Source organism: Balaenoptera musculus, chromosome 5 (assembly GCF_009873245.2).
Source record: "Balaenoptera musculus isolate JJ_BM4_2016_0621 chromosome 5, mBalMus1.pri.v3, whole genome shotgun sequence".
NCBI classification, from domain to species: domain Eukaryota; kingdom Metazoa; phylum Chordata; class Mammalia; order Artiodactyla; family Balaenopteridae; genus Balaenoptera; species Balaenoptera musculus.
Window position 1 is genome coordinate 38,338,931 of NC_045789.1, and position 17,086 is coordinate 38,356,016.

The 17,086-nt window shown below is 43.2% G+C and overlaps 1 protein-coding gene across 9 annotated transcripts in view; it reads right to left on the bottom strand.

Moving 5' to 3' along the window:
* AFF1 (AF4/FMR2 family member 1) overlaps positions 1-17,086 on the bottom strand; it is a 207,076-nt gene that overhangs the window by 13,882 nt on the left and 176,108 nt on the right. For all 9 annotated transcript variants that reach the window (XM_036852590.1, XM_036852596.1, XM_036852592.1 and 6 more), the window contains 5 exons: positions 11,771-12,697; positions 2,868-2,971; positions 1,966-2,212; positions 1,174-1,265; positions 939-999 (listed from right to left, as the gene is read on the bottom strand). In XM_036852590.1, the coding sequence (XP_036708485.1) occupies positions 939-999; positions 1,174-1,265; positions 1,966-2,212; positions 2,868-2,971; positions 11,771-12,697 (1,431 nt within the window). The remainder of the gene's footprint in view (positions 1-938; positions 1,000-1,173; positions 1,266-1,965; positions 2,213-2,867; positions 2,972-11,770; positions 12,698-17,086) is intronic.

Sequence of the window (17,086 nt, forward strand, 5' to 3'; positions counted from 1 at the left end):
CCAGCCTGACAACAGATGCCAGGCTACAGACTGGGGTTGAAGAACACTGGGCTAGGGTTTTGAGGCCACCATGGACTGATCTGATTCAATCCCCGTGAACCTCCAGAGTTTGTGGTTAGGTTTGCCTGTGGCAGAATCAAGGCAACCGATGCTGTTCTCTTGTGGTACAAAGTTCAACATACGGTATCTGCAGGGGTTTAGGTGTGGGGAATACACCAAGCAAATAAAGGCCCCAGAGTCTTAGATGCTTAAATATGACAAAGGGCAAGCATTATATAACTATACTGCAGCACAGAAATAAAAGCATTATTTATGTATGCAATTAACAAAACTACCACCTTCCAGAAAGTCCGACAGCCACCAGGCAAAGAGAGTTCGTTTCTTTAAGGCATGTTTACCAACAGTGCAATCATCACCTTCACCTTAAAATTTCACCTGATGGTATAGGTCCACTGTTCGCTGTCAGCCTCTAACAGTGAACAGGGCGTTAAGATAATTTTGGAACGCAAACAGGCTACCTCACTTTTTGAAATGTTTTGGGGTGACCACAAATTGACCAGCTTTCAATAAGCCAGAGTTGTTTTTCACATCCAAAGAACTGATTCAGTGGGACAAGGAAGCCCTCAGGTATATTAAATAAAACACTACCAGGTAGATCAACTTTCATTCATTTAGATATAAAACGTGCAACTAGTACTTTGTCTATCTGCCCATGATCAGATGGAATCAGCGAAGTCAAAACAGTGTCGCTTCCCTAGGAACCCCTCAGCCCTCGCTCATTCCGACCCTGCCGACCCTGCTGACACTGCAGCCAATGTCAGGCCCCCGCAGCCCTTCCCCCCCATCCCGCCCCCAAGCCACAGTCAGTGATTTGGAACGAGACGGCAAGTGTTTGATCAGAAAACATTCCACCAAAGGGAGAAAGAGCCAAGACTGACCACTAATTCTGCTTTGTCCTTCAACCTTTTGGCCTCCTTCATGTGAAAATCTGCTTGTTGTCTGAAAGAGAAGAAAAGACCAGGGGTGGGTCACAGGAACCTAAAAGTACTGGACTGGGGCAAGAAGACTTAAGACGACTGGGTGGGGGGACAAGGATGGGAGGAGAGGCAGGGCAAAGAGGAGGCAGGAGGAGGGGGAGGGAGAAGAGAGAAGCAGCAACATCCAGAGTCTTACTTGTCCAACTTCATGTGAGGCTTCCCTGGCTTGGAGTTACCATTTGGCAAAGAAGGCACTGGAAAACGATTTGCAGTATCTCCAGAAGATCCCTTAAAAAAGATCATCATACCGATCACCCTGTAACATTTAAGACCATTGGCCTAACTGCACCGTCTCTCTAAATTAGCCCAAAATAGTTCAAAAGCAAGGAACTCAAAACGCTGCACACTCTAGCTTGGTCAAGCACCTTCTCAGCTAGATTCAACTGAAACTATAGATTTGCATTGTATCGGGGACACAGAAAAGCCATAAGACAAGAATGCCCAAGAGAACAGATTATCAACAAAGCCAAATTTAACATTTTCTCTTAAGCAATACATACACACACACACTCACCTACCCCAGGTTAACAGGAAGGAAGGAATCTGTATTCGAGAAAGTGGATACTTTTTTCCCCATTATCACTAATAATGAAAGTATTTGAGATCAAACATCCAAACCAAGAAACAGGGTAATCATGTTTTACTGCAAAACACCTGATAGAAAATTAACACAAAAATCTATTCTTATTTTTCACCTCTGAACCACTTTAAGAAGAATAAACTACCACCTAAATTTTCAGGTAATATGAACTATCTTTTACTCTCCCTCTGAAAAGTAGAGCTTTAAGCACAAATAACTCATTACTGCTTTATTAAAAGTGATGAATAGCTCTGAAATATCATCATAGAAAACTTATCTTATTTGGGCATTTAAAGTAAAGACACACCAACATATTCCCTTTTATACATTACTGCCTCCCCTCCTTACTTTGTGTTCTGTAGAGCTTCCAGAGCCCTTCCCCTCTACTTTTCTGTGCTTGGAAACAGAAGACTCTCTGTGGTTGCCCTTGGTACTACTGGCACTTTTGGGAGGGTCCTGGCCACTGGGGTCTGCTTCCTGCCTTGACCTCTTTTGTGCAGGCTTGGCTGGCTTCTGGGAGGATGAGGACGAGGATGACACAAGTGAAGGGGGAAGCATTTCCTTCTTTGAGGGCTCAGAGGAGGGCCTGGGAGTTCTGGAATGAAACATCATGCAAAACTAAGTTAAGGCAAGACATGAACCGTATATCTTAGCTGTTGAGTTATAAGGACAAAATGGCTGTTGACACAAAAGATAAAGATATCACAGAGCCATGAAATCCATTTTTGTAGAAAGGCCAAATTTCAGAGCCCTTTTTTTGATGCCTTTGAAAACTATAGTCCTACCTGTGAGTAGTACACGAAGTTGTATAATTTGTCACTAAGCTTGCGGAGTCTGCCAATGGTCTTACCTTTACCCAAGCAAGTCACTCTGCAGTAGCTGCTGCCCAACCTGCACCCTGTCTCTGACAAGCAGGCAGGCCCAGCTGCCACCTCCTCTCTGCCCCCTTCACATCTGACCCTTTCTCTCTCTCTCTTTCAAATCTCTGTTGGTTCCTACGCAGTGACACGACTCACTTGTTTTTGCCAAGTCTTTTTGTGCTTTTGATAAATCTAAGTTTGCTGCCAAATGAACCGTTAATTCCTCTAAGGTCCTCGTGGAGGAAAACAAACAGAACTTAGCATATCGTCAAAATGAGCCCGACAAGTTCACTATTCTCTCGTTCTACTGCAGAAGAAAAACGTTTTGCCGTGTTGCCAACCAGGAAGATTCGATCACCTTCGCGGCCTGTTCCCAATCTCTATACTCACTTTGATTTAGAAGATTCTTTGTGGGAGGATGAGGGTGATGACTGAGATTTGACTTCTTTCTCCAGCCTGATTTTCTTGCTATCGTGGTCTCTTTCTGCTTCACCCTGTTATTGCAGTGTAACAGCAAATTATTACAAACATAACTGTACAGACAAAATAGAAAGAAATATGCAGCAAGGTCAATGAGAGCAATCAGACTTTTGGAAACTTCTAAACACACACAGAAACCTTATAAGTATCTACACTGTGTGTTTGGGGGGGTGGTGGTGGTGAGGGCAGCAGACCATCTAGATTTGATGTGATTTGTACTGAGACGGATTTGTACATGAGGAAGGACTAAGGAAGGAGCCAGGTTCTTCTCTACCCAGGAAGAAAACAGTTGGGTTTTCTCATGACAACATGTATATCAAGTTTACAGAAAGTCCAAAACGCAGGCTCCTTCCCCCTGGTCTGTGCTCACGTACTGGCCCTGTGGGAAGGAAGCTTTCCAGCAAGGACAGTGAAGCGATGGGTGGGAGTCCTTCCATCGACTCAGGTGCTTTAGAATTAAACTCCTCAACTGTCAGCTCACCGGGAGAGAAATCTGGGACACCACCAGCCAATCTAGGACAATTCCCTAAAAAACCCGAAATCCTCTCTGAGAGCCTTAAAGGGAAAAACAACATTCTTCAAATGATCTCACTGTGGGAGGCGCCGGTTTTCACCACAGTCTCTCCCTCGTTCTCTGAAGTTCTCCAAGAAAAATGAATAAACTAAGATGTGTAGGCTCAAGCTCTGCCCAGGCGCTGGTCAGCGGTCCGGCCCCGCTCAAAAGGAGGGAAATAGCAAAGACATGCCCCTCCCTCCCCCGGCATTCTGCAAGCAAGCGTGCCTGGCTGTGCGCCTCCATCCAGCCTTTCATAAATTCTGCGGAAAACATCTATCTCTTGTTTCAAAATGGACCATTCGAGATGGCTTATAAGGATACTTGGCTTTCATCTCTCGGTGTCTGCACAGGTGAGAACATTAAGAAGAAGGGAAAATATGGGTGGAGAAAAGAAATCCAAGGGAAGGCTGGTACTATGGTACCACTGGAAGCCGATTCCGCTCTGGCCCGCACACTCCATCCCAGAGCTGCACAGCACTTGGACACGGCTAGTCCACAGCGACAAGTGAAGTCAGGGACTTTGTCCAAAAAAGGAGAATGTAATCATTTTTCTACTGATGAAATGCTGAAGTGGTAATTTTAGACACATTGGATTAAATTATTTTTCACTGTTTTTTTTTCCTTTTTGTATTCTTAACGTGGCTACTAGAAAATTTTAAGTTATGTATGTGAGTCACATTATATTTCTACTGGACAGAACTGTTTTACACACTTTTCTAGAGGTGATCTGCAAAATGGACCTTGAACTTCCAATGAGCTGATGCAAAGAAAGAATTATTAAACGTACAGGTTAGGTAAGATAAAAACAAATCAGTTGCTCAGAAATATAACCATTCATTACAGAAGACCGGGGAAAAAGGGTCTTGAGGGACTTAATAAGGAGAGAACACGTGATGTGAATAAGCACATCCCACAGGCACGGCTGAAACAGTAAATTTCACATGGCTGTTTCTCACGTGGCAGGCAGTGCAGGCCAACAGCACAAGCCTGGAGCACAGTTCAGGACAGATGAAAGGTCCTGGCACAGGCCAGGAGAGGCCTGTTGCAGCTCTGCCCAGCATGTAACTCACCTTCCATTCAACAATTCATAATGAACTCAATGTTGGCAGAGAAGAAAGAATAAACCAGAAGTGACTGGTTAAAATAGAACCCTACTAGTAAGGGGTATCCCCTCATCACTACACCCACTGTGGCCAAGAGGCTCTGCTACCAATGGCCCCAGTGAATTCTCTTGAGTTTTAGATTAAAGGCCACACAGCTGGCCCAGCAAGCATTACAAGAGGGTGGGAAATTTATCTTTGGGAAAAGTCACAGAATTTGCTAAAATACCCAGGCAGATAATTAACTTGCACACGAAGTAGTTAGTAATACATATTTTTTTAAATGGAAGGCATTTCCAAGCAGTTAACAACATGTGGGATAAGTCCCCAAGACAAAGCTAAGCATAAACGGTCCACAAGGTTACTTTCTAAAGAAAACACCAAACTCCAGAGGTGGAATGAGGGTTAATTTTTGTTTGTATATCTTCATGCTGCTTAGGACATGCTAGTTATAACTAGAAACCAAAGTGTCAGGCCTTATAAACCACACATGAAAATAAGATTCATAGTGAGTCAATCCTCACAAACTGGTTTTAACTCTGGCTTGTGCCTATCGGTGACTCAAGAGAACAGCCCAAAAACAAGAATCACCAAAGACTAACTTCAATGTTAGCTTTAACAACTATGTTGGCACTTACTGGAATAATACACTTTATGTTGACATGTAGCAACTTAGAAGCTGGTAATATTCTGTCAGCTGGTAGAATGTAAGCCGTTAAGCCAATTAAGCAAAATCCCCTTCTGTCGACTGTGCTTGCTTTGACCCGAATTCTCGCCTGTGGGCCGGGGTCAGTATTTTTGTAGTTGGAACCCTCTTGTCTTCTGTAGGAAGAGTCCCGGGGGCATCCCCAGAGCAGGCACTCTGTGAGCATTTGCCAGCTGGCCCAGGAGCAGACCTGCCCTACAACCCTAAGTGGATGGATTTAGCAAGGCGCCATTAGAGAGGGAGTCATCGGATCCTGGGTGGCAGGAAACGCAGACTTGAATTCCAAGACTGGAAAACAGAAGGCAAGGAGTTCTTCAGCTGTTTCTGGGTCAAGAAGCCATTTGAAAGTGAGGTGAGAGTGACGTACTCTCTTCAGAAGGAAAAAGGAGTCTCCTTTGCTCAGTGGCTTATCCACAGATCAACTCCCACTTCAGGGACCCCTGCCTAAGGTCTGGGTCTTGGACACTCCCTTCTTCCAGAAGGACAATGTGTCCACGGTGCCCGCACCTCCAACAGGAGGAGCCTGCTGGCCGATGACTGTTCCCGACTGACTTGTTTACTCTTCCTAACCTGCTGGGTCAGGCAGCCTCAGATCACCTGCCAAACGCTGCCCCACCTACAGAGTGGAGCAAAAGGGCAAGAATGAACACCGTAAACGGAAGATGCGGGGCTGTGCTAGGCCGAGCCGGTTTCTGAAGACGAGCCTCCAGGGCAGCCTGCTGCCTGCCCCAGCACCTGACTCACCAGCTAGGTGCCGCGGATAACAGGGGGCAGTGAAGGCGGCTTTTTTAGAACTAACACTCATTTGGGGCCATAGTTTCTAACAGGCAGAAAGATAGCCTACTCAGAGCTTAGCCATGATGGGGAGAGATGACGGGCATCTGGAAGGGAAACCAAAGTGTGGCAGGCACTAGGGTGGCAGGAGTGGGGACAATGGAGGGGTTGAGCCAGGGATGATATTGTAACAGCCCGTCGGTACACTGATCTGGAAGTACGACCTCAGGCCTTGCTCCAAGAATGCCACCAACAGCCCCCAACCTGCACCCACCCCCTAACAGGCACTTGCACACACACCCCGCTCCTCCCGCCCCACCCCACTAAAAGCAAAAAAGGTGTGAAAGAGGGACTTCCCTGGTGGTCGAGTGGTAAAGAATCTGCCTTCCAATGCAGAGGATACGGGTTCAATCCCTGGTCAGGGAACAAAGATTCCACATGCTGCAGGGCAACTAAGCCCGCACGCCACAACTACTGAGCTCACGCGCCTCAACAAGAGAAACTTCGTGCTGCAAACAACAGAGCCCATGCGCCCTGGAGCTTGCGCACCACAACTAGAGAAGAGAAAACCCGCACGCCACAACTAGAGAGAAGCCCGCACACCACAACGACAGATCCTGCACTCCTCAATGAAGATCCCGTGTGCCACAACTAAGACCCAATGCAGCCAAAAATAAATAGAATAAATAAATACATAAATAATAAATATTTAAAAAAAAAAAAAGATGTGAAAGAGAGCAAAGGAGCCAAGATCCACTAGACTGGGAGGGGTCAGCATACTGAGCTCCAGACCTGCTTTTGCTAAGCAGCCAAGTGATGTGAAGACCTTTCTGGATCCCATCTATAAAAGGTAGCAGCTGAACAAGAGGCACATGCGGTCTCAGCACTCCAATTCTAAATTCTATCCTCCTCTCCCACAGGGAAGCAAATACGCTTGGTAGCACATGGAGCATAGCAAAAGTGGAGAAGCAGCCTTTGGGGAAGTTCAGGTACTTTTCTGGGATTTGCCTCTGCAGGAGGTTCAATAAGACAACGCCACAGCAGGTAAGTCCAAGCTGACCCCATGAATGAGGCAGGTTATATTCACTGGGGAAAGTACCACAGAAAAGCAAAGGGAATCCACTCTTTTCCTTCTTTTTGGTGAGGGAATACACAGGCATGAGACTGGCCCTAAAACAGTTCTTCCTATGATGCTTTTAGGGTAACTAACAGGCATGAAGAAATTAGATGTAAGTGGCTTTAGGAAATTATAGGGATGACTTTTCAAACCCTTTATTTTGAAGGATAATAACTGGGAATGTTGATCTGGAGAAACAACCCAAGAGAAGACAGTCAGATCTTGGGAAGGTCTGAACTAACCATCAAGCAATAAAAATGCACATTTTCCCACCAGATCCCATAACTTCCCTCCCCACTCCTCAAAACACACATAAACGATGGCACTGAAATGTTTTTCCAAAAGTGTCCAAGCTTCTTGGTCCATAAAGCAGTTATTTAGAAAAAGGGAAAGACCTGAATGAACGTAACCTCCCAGTTCTGTTATTTGTCTAAACGACTGTTGAGACAGTCTAGCATTTTATTTGAAAGACATCTATAAGGTGACTGAATGAAATGAGGTTATCTTATGAAAGCACTGAGAGCAATGCTTAGCTCTATGCATGTTTGGTGTGCTTTTAGAATCCTCTCATTTGCACTGCCCTGATTGTATATTATCTTGTGCTTCTCAACTTCAACTCTTCTTCCAAGTCTGGAAAACATAAAGCTTAAAAATTATATAAAAGAAAATATAAGTTCTATTTTAAATTCTAAACTGTAATCAGGTTGAAGAAATTCTGTAGTTCATGTAAGGAGCACCATGTGAGTTAATGTCTATTTACCCTCACAATTTTCTCTTTTTTCTCATGAACTGTCCCCAACCCACTCCTTTAAAGTAGAAGAAAAAAGAGAAAAAAGGAAAAAAAAACTATAGGTCCATTTCTATAGGTGCCACATTTGATGGCTTCATCACAGCTATTAACCACCATAAACTCTTTTTTTTTTTTCAGGCTTACAAAATATGTTTTTTAGTATATAAGGGGAGACTTGGGGGGGAATATTTAATCTTCATAATGGAATCCTTTTTTTTTTTTAACATCTTTATTGGAGTATAATTGCTTTACAATGGTGTGTTAGTTTCTGCTTTATAACAGAGTGAATCAGCTATACATATACACACATCCCCATATCTCCTCCCTCTTGCGTCTCCCTCCCACCCTCCCTATCCCGCCCCCCTAGGTGGTCACAAAGCACCGAGCTGAGAGCTGATCTCCCTGTGCGATGCAGCTGCTTCCCACTAGCTATCTATTTTACATTGGGTAGTGTATATATGTCCATGCCACTCTCTCACTTCGTCCCAGCTTACCCTTCCCCCTCCCCGTGTCCTCAAGTCCATTCTCTCTTTATGATCATTTTCTCACACTTTTGAGTCTAAAATGGCTTTAAGGGTTTGTTAACCCTCTGAAAATATTTGTTAAATTTTGTGCCAAGAGAGGGATGAACCTTTAAATAAATCCCACTAATGCAAAGGAGCAGGTACATTATTCAACAGCTCTCACTATATTCTCGTGGAGTTTTTTCTAGTGTTCACACTTAATATGAAGAAATGAACAAGTCTTCACTATCCAAATTTGGGGGAAAGCACCTAAGCTTAAAAAGAGACCTGGGCTGCCCACAGAGCTGCCCCGCTCGTCCAAGGGTGGTGGCCAAAGGTACCCTGAGCAAGTGGAGTCAGGGTCCTGACAGGAAAGGGGGAGCCTGCCCCTCGCAGAGAGAACCTGAGGTTATGATGTTCAGTATTAATACCACCACCTGGAGTCCAGCAGGAAGCAAAACCAATGACACACAGTTCTCTGATCATGAAATAGCTATATTGTTGGCTGATGTTTATATTTATCTGAAAGCTCCTAAGAAATGTTTCTAACTAGTGACATACTTCAGGCCAGGAATTCCTGGTTGTCTAGATCCATGATGTCTAAATGCACCACACTGGAGAGATTTCTTGGTCCAAAACACTAGCTTTATACAGTCCTGGCCTGGTAATAAGGTTCTGCTCCAGAGCCTTAGGCATTAGGATCACCTGAGGAGTTAGAAAATAACAGTGGGAGTGTGGGGCTGGGGGGTGGCACACATCCTGCCACCAGTACTGAGGGTTCCCCAGGGGACTGGAATGTGCAGCCAGGGTTTGGAACCACTGGTTCAGTCCCTGATCCTGTCAGTCCCACAGCAGGGAGGCAGGCCGTTCCCAGAGCCAGATCTCTCAGCTGCTCGCCAGAGCTTTAAGGCAAGCATGGACTTGCCTAAGATGAGGCAGTCATTATTTCTCCATCCTTTGAACAGAAAGATAAATGAGCTGCCCTAGGAGAGCTCAGCCAAGGGCTGGAAATGGCTCTCAGAGGGCACAGTTCATCTACTCAACAGGGACAGCTGAATTTCCCTTTCTGGAGCTGCAAGCAGAGCTTCTAGATTTGCACTGGAGGATGGACTGGTCTGACAACTGTCTGGGGAGCCTCCAATTTCCAACATTTACCCTTGGTTAGTAAGCGCTTTAGAAGCTAATACTTCTCCCCACTCCAGCTGATGCAGAAGGTCAGCAGTGGAGACTAGATAGTATTAGGGTAGCTGGGGGACAGGTGATAAAAGACTTCCCAGGAGGAGGTAAAAGAGTGTATTTTTGCTATTGATTCTATGTATAAAATAGGTAACTAATGAGAACCTACTGTATAGCTCAGGAGACTCTACTCAGTGCTCTGTGGTGACCTAAATGGGAAGGAAATCCAAAAAAGAGGGGATATTTGTATACATAGAGCTGATTCACTTTGCTGTACAGTAGAAATTAACACAACATTGTAAAGCAACTAAACTCCAATAAAAATTAATTTAAAAAAAGATGATGTGATATATACATATGTACAAAATAAAATAAAATAAAACATACATCATGAAAAAAAAGTGTATTTTTGAAGATTTCTCGGGTATAGTAGATGCAGGCACCTTTTCCTAGCCTGGCCCATCACAATTTTCTCCATAAAGTTTTACACCTCTTACAGGCACACATCGTTTTAAAAGTTACGGAGGACTTCCCTGGTGGCGCAGTGGTTAAGAATCCGCCTGCCAATGCAGGAGACACGGGTTCAATCCCTGGTCCGGGAAGATCCCACATGCCGCGGAGCAACTAAGCCCGTGCACCACAACTACTGAGCCTGCGAGCCACAACTACTGAAGCCTGCGTGCTTAGAGCCTGTGCTCCGCAACAAAGAGAAGCCACCGCAATGAGAAGCCCGCACACCGCAACGCAGAGTAGACCCCGCTCGCCGTAACTAGAGAAAACCCACGCGCAGCAATGAAGACCCAATGCAGCCAAAAATAAATTAAATTAAAAAAAAAAAAAAACTAAACTAAAAGTTATCAGGAACGAGAATACACCCTCTTCTAGCTGAAACATCACTGTCAATTGGCACTTGATCCCACCCCACTGGACTTGCCCGCTGCAATTATGGTGGCAATACACACCCTCACGTCTCATTCGACAAGGTGCTCGAGAAACTGTCGCCCTTTACTATTTGGTAAAGTCACAATATATTTTTAACCTAGTGGAGTAATCAGTCAAATCAGACATGACAGCAGTCTTCATGATCTTTTTGTCCTTGTTATCCTTAGCTCAACCTCCACAACTGAGTAAGAGATTTTTATGCATTTATAAGAGTGTTAAAGTTTAGATTCCTTCTCAGCAGGAAGGAGTTGCCCCTTCTTGTGCCTTTCACTCTGAATCCTGGGTAGGTTGGCTTGGGAATGCCACTGGGGGGAAAACTCATTAATCTTTCACCATCGAGAAGCAGCAAAAAAAATATATCAAGAGCTCAATAATTCAGAATAAAGATCGAAAGGAGATTGTTCAAAATAGTGTATATGTCCAAGTAACAAGGGTCTTAAATAATGCAGGGATTATTATTATTATTTTACTATGTTCATTCCTTAAGTGAAGCTTCCAAATACTATGATAAATGACAGATTTCAATACTTCACAATGCATCATAACAGCCTATATTACCCAAAATGATGCCCTAACCATCTCTATAATAGCTCTAAAACTTTTTTTTCATAATGCTCTGCTCATTAGTAAAAGTCATTAACGGGAGTCACAAATTCTAAATCTGGTGGTTTCAAATTAATGAGGTGCTAGGTGGCCATGAGTTAAAACATGGATATAATATCAGTATCAAAATGATCAAACTACAGGAGTAACATTTAGTATATAGCACTCCTGTCAGTAATTCAGAATTAACATTTCAGTTCATGTAAGGTTTTAATTTCCAGGGCAAAACCTAATGAGCCAGGTGGTAAATACCAATATTATCACAATAGATAAAAACATACCCTTAATGCTATATTATTCTAAAGCAAGATATCCTTTTCAATGACTGCCTCATCTTTTTTTCAAACTAGCAAGACTTAAAGCAATCTGGCATTTATCAACACTTATCTGCAGTGAAAGACTGACTCTGGTATAGTCGCAAAGGCAACATGGAATCCAAAGATTTCCAGCCTCTTCTAAGATGATTCAGGGTTAAAATCAAGGGCCAAAGACAGCCCCAAGTCCACAGCAGGGACTGCTGTAGGGGAAGGTCAGCCCCCCACTCACCTTTCTCTTTTTGGCCAACTTGCTTGAGTTTTCTGAGCTTCTCTTCTCAGAATCTGGCTTCTTCCCTGCCGATGGCTGTTTGTCTTCCGGTTTCTTGGGGCGGCTGCCCTTCCCAGGAGGCTGGGGTATCCGAGAGAGGAGGTCCAGGGTGATCTTCACCATCAAGCTTTGCGGGAGCGGAGTGTCCCTGAGCGGGGAGAGCAGCTTGGTGTCTCTCAAAGGCACCAGGGGTTTGTCCTTGCGGCGGTCCTCCTGGACGACCACTGCCAGTCGGCAGCCACTAGTCCTGGCGCCGCCGCTGCGGGCAGGGCCCTGGCTCTGGGTCAGGGGGACGAGGGCAAAGTGCTCGGGGCTCCTGTCCTCCGCCGCGTCCTTCGGAGGTGCCTTCGGGGGGGCCGGGGGGCCGCTCCTGTGCTTCTTCCGTTCGCTGGGGGTGGGCGCCACCGGCTTGGGCTCACGGCTCTCTGCGGCACGGGGCCGCCCTTTCGTCTTCACCTTGGGCTTGTCTTTGGAAGGCTGGTCTTTGGAGGCCTGGGGAGGAAGACCGGGCTCGCTCTCCACCAGCAGACTGGCGCGCGCATCCGCATGCCCCGGGGCGGAGGCCTTGACGGGCTTCTTGGGTTGTTTGGATCCCACGGTTTGCCTCTGTGGGGGCTCCTGTTGGGCAGGGGACTTCTGACAGCTTCTCTTGCCCGCATGGGGGCCTTCGGAAGGCACCCGGGGGGCTTTGCTGGAGCTTTTGGGGGGAGGCTCTTTGGACTCCGAGCGCTCGTGACCTCCGGTGGCGCCGTCGCCACCCTTGCCCTTACTGTCCGGGTGCCGGGCCGGGGGCTCAGCGCTGCCCGGGGCCTCGGCGGGCGGCGCGGGCTGGCTGACTTTGGTCAGCCAGTTGTCCAGCTGCCATTTGTTTGTTGTCGGAGGTTCTGGCTACAAACAAGGAAAAAGAAGATAGGGTTAACTGACCAATAACGATACTCTTCTGCGTTAGTCACCCAATCCTACAGGACTGGCCGGGAGATGCAATCACTACAAGCCTAAGAATTCAGGTTCTTTTGACCCCCTCTAATTATAGGTCAAATTCTATAACAATTAACTCTTAAAACAATCTTCCAATTTTTTCATGCTACAGGAATTTGCTGTGGCGGACACTAATAATAGACCATTACATACTGACCAATGTAGACCACTGGCGACTGCAGAGAAATCTGTGTAATAAATATTTTGTTCCACTGGTAATTACCATATCATTTAAGCAGAATTTTCACATTTTGGCTTGTGAACTATTCTGTCAGAAAATGATAGGGAAAAATGAAGGCTAAAAAGAATCTTTTTATCAAGGATTTTCAGAAGAAGGTCAATGAATAAGTCTTAGTGATTATGGATGGGTTTCACGCTTTATCCCTTTTTTTGATGTACTTGTCAATTGAAAATGACTTTCTTCAAGACAATTTCATTTCCCTTATTCACTTAAAAATATTAATACATGACACAGCTTTCAGTTTATCACAGATACACTGTCTTCTGATTTTCAGATTTTATAACTGGGTAAAAAGAACCAAGTGAGGTCACATTAGCCAGTCATTAGTCCCACTTGAATTCTTTAAAAATCAAACATGAAGTCTCCTGTTACAGGCAGTCTCTGAAATAGCACCTATTTTTCTAAGAAACACAGGGAGGCTCCAGAGCACACAATTAAGAGCAGTGAGATTATACTGATTATCTGTTCAACTCACTTGGCAAATAAACAGAAGTCCCTGACTTCTCCTGTTATCTTAACAGGAGATATCTTGTTAAAATCTTTGTTGCTAACTGACTATTGATGCATCGCACTCTCTCTCTCCAACTGGGATATTAGATCTTACTAAAACAATGATGAGGACATCTTTATCTCCAAATTCTACTATTATGTCTTGCACACAGTGGTGTACATGAGATATTTATTTGGGCTTTTTCATGGGTGTATTATTGTACCTATAAATTTTATGCAATTTGGGAAAATATTCATGTCTTAATAAAGTAAGTAATGATTACTTTTTTTTTTTTTAAAGGGCAGTATGTCACTGGCATGCTTCATGCTTTTAAGATCCATTCTGACAGGTGGTTTGTATAAATGACTAAATCATTTCCACAACACAACAGGAAGTTAATTCAAAGATATCTCACATGGGATTAACTGATTAGATTATGGAGTAAGGCGCTCGCTCCAGTAAGTGGATGATATTTTATAGGGAAGACTGTTAACAATTTTCCCAAGTGGAATATCCCAAACAATTCAATTCCATAAAAACACGCAAACGTAATACATTTAAGATATGTGGATATAACGTAAAGGCTTTGGGGCCAGGAAAAGGTTAGGTAATAAAATGATCGGGTAGCTAGACTGGGCTTTGTGTGATTGTAACAAAATAGAACTAAGAGGAACTCTAAGGAACTAGGTAGGATCATACTTCGGCCAGAAAGAGGGCTACAGAATTGTGGGTTTTTTGTTGTTGTTGTTGTTTTTCCCTTCTTAAGACAACATATCTTCTTTGTAGCTCCCTCCACTTATATCAACTCTATCTCCATGCTCTCATTTGAATTTCAGGGCAGGGAGAGAGGGAAGAAGGAAACTACTTTGACAAAGTCCCACATAATCTAAAACTGCATTCAATATTCTAACAAAATAGGATGGTTGTTTAGGGTAGAGAAAAAATTAGCACACCATACCTACTTGTCAGACATTATTTCTTGCAAAGACTTGAGGGCGTGGTAGTTCTAATGGTTAAATGATTGGGAACAAGGCATTAAGATATATCATTTATATATTGGGAGACTGGGAGATTGGGATTGACATATATACACTACTGATACTATGTATAAAATAGATAACTAATGAGAACCTACTGTATAGCACAGGGAACTCTACTCAATGCTCTGTGGTGACCTAAATGGGAAGGAAATCCAAAAAAAAAGGGATATATGTATACATATGGCTGATTCACTTTGCTGTACAGTAGAAACTAACACAACACTGTAAAGCAACTATACCCCAATAAAAATTAAAAAAAAAAGATGTATCACCTCAGGAACCAAATCCTTCAAACCCTTTCTCGGGAAAGGTAGAGAGATCTTTCACCAGGGCTACGCTGACAACTGCACTGCAATCAGCGACACTCTTGCTCTACAGAAGAGTACTTACACATTAACCAAAAGGGAAGGTCATTCCTGGTATAAATAACATCCGCTTCCCCCCGACACACCCCAAAACAGGGCAGTTTAAGATACATTTAGTAGTCCCTAAAGGAATGTCCTGGTTACAGAAATAAAACATATTTTCCTCTACTGCGGTACTGAAAATGTCCAGAAGGGAGGCCTATGGCCCAATTGCAGGGTAAAACTGAGTTGGTTTGCCCAGACAAGAGGAAAGGGTAGGGGTGATCCTTTTTGTGTACCTACTACAAAGATGTAAAATGGATAGAATTCCTTTAAGGTTACGTATTATTTGGGTGCTGGGATGGGGGAAAGTTTTACATAAGGGACTGATTAAAAACAGATTTTAAGATGAATTTTAAGAGTGTAAGTGCTGGATAGGATCAAGGTTTGGACTTTCATTTCTTCCTCAGCCTTTCCCCATGCCCCACCCCCAGCCTCCCAGTGCTGGATCAACCCAAACACTGCACAGAGGAGGTGCAACAATATATGAGCATTTTAATAAATGTCTGACTGTATGTCTCTTTACTTCTCCTAGATTCTCGAATTGGCAAAAGTTCGTGTATTTTAGAATGAATTATGATTTTGAAAAAAAAGTTTTGAGCTATGCACAACATATGTCTGGTTTTTGTTTTTGTTTTTGTTTTTTTGTAAAACATCATAGTTGTTGTGAGGGAGTACAACTCCAACACTTAAGAGAAAAGAAAAAAAAGAAAGAGAGAAGTAGCATGATGTAGTAGGGAAAAAAAATGGCTTCCGAGTCAAACGGCTATGGGTTTCAATCTTAGTGCTGCTACTTCCTTACAGGTGAAAAAAAAGCTCCTGACCTTCTAGGGTTGATGGTTACATTACGTAATTTATGAAGAAAGTGCCAAGAGCTTAGTAGATAATCGACCACAGTTGTTTACTACCAAAGAATTAGACAATGAATAGATTAGAAAACTAAGCAGATCCCTGAATAACTGAGAATAGAATCTTTTTTCCCTGAACTTTACTTAAGCAGTAAAAGGGCGATACGCCCCATATATTCTGAAAAGCTGAGATTTACATGTTGACTCACTATAAAGAAGAGACTGAAAGTCGTTTTTCCCCAAGTTCACCACCAGCCCATTGGCACACATATAACATTTCAGATCTCATAAGGTCACTGGACAACTTCGTCAAATGAATTTAAAATGGAGACTTAAGGAGCAAATTCCTCAGCATTAAAAATAGAATAAAGAAAAGGGTGAGAAAGTTAAAACTAGTAACTATGACCTATTATGGAATTCATGTAATGCTCAACTAACACAGATTTACAATAATGCAGGTATTTATTTTAAAAGGAAAGAAAGGTTGTTAAATAACTGGGAAAAATTAAAGGTTTAAAATCTAGACAAAGACAAAAATATGTCTGAGGAAGTCAAGCATTGGTACATAACCAACAAAACCATACTCAAGTCTAGATTTACACATTTACACAAATATGAGCCTATTTAGGAAAGTGGTTTTAAAAAGTAAAGTATGATGGGAACATCATTTTTCATCTAAGAGTCTCTAAATCTATTCTATTCAATAACCTCGTGAGCAACAAGATATAACTGCTTCATTAAAACAAACACCAGGTTAAATATTTCTTTCAAGTTTTAATTATTCAGCCAAATCTGTGCCATTTCCATTTTATTTGAATTGAATTTTGATTTAATTGGATTCTCTTGCTTATATCAGTAACCAAACAAGCATGCAGATTTTTCTTAGTGAATAAGGTGAGATATAAAGCAAAGATCTTAGGAACAGTAACATGAACAAGCACACAATTTCTCTGTAGAGCATATTCAGTACCGTTTTCCCTGGGGCATAGAAAAATTACTTCAACAGCAATTAGTATCTCAGGAGAAAACAGAGAGCCCCCAGAAATACACAGAGTAGCTTCTAAAATCTGAAAGGCACTTCAAGTGCAGCTAATGCTGATCTATGTTTATTCACTCAAAAAATATTTACTGAGCACTTACTCTGTGCCAGACATAAACTCATATCTAACAACAACAACCAAAAAATGATACTCAGTTATTTTCCTCATCCTCTCTTGCCCTCAGATATGGCTCCTCAGTCTCACTATATCATCTCCAGATGTATTTGGTTAATGCT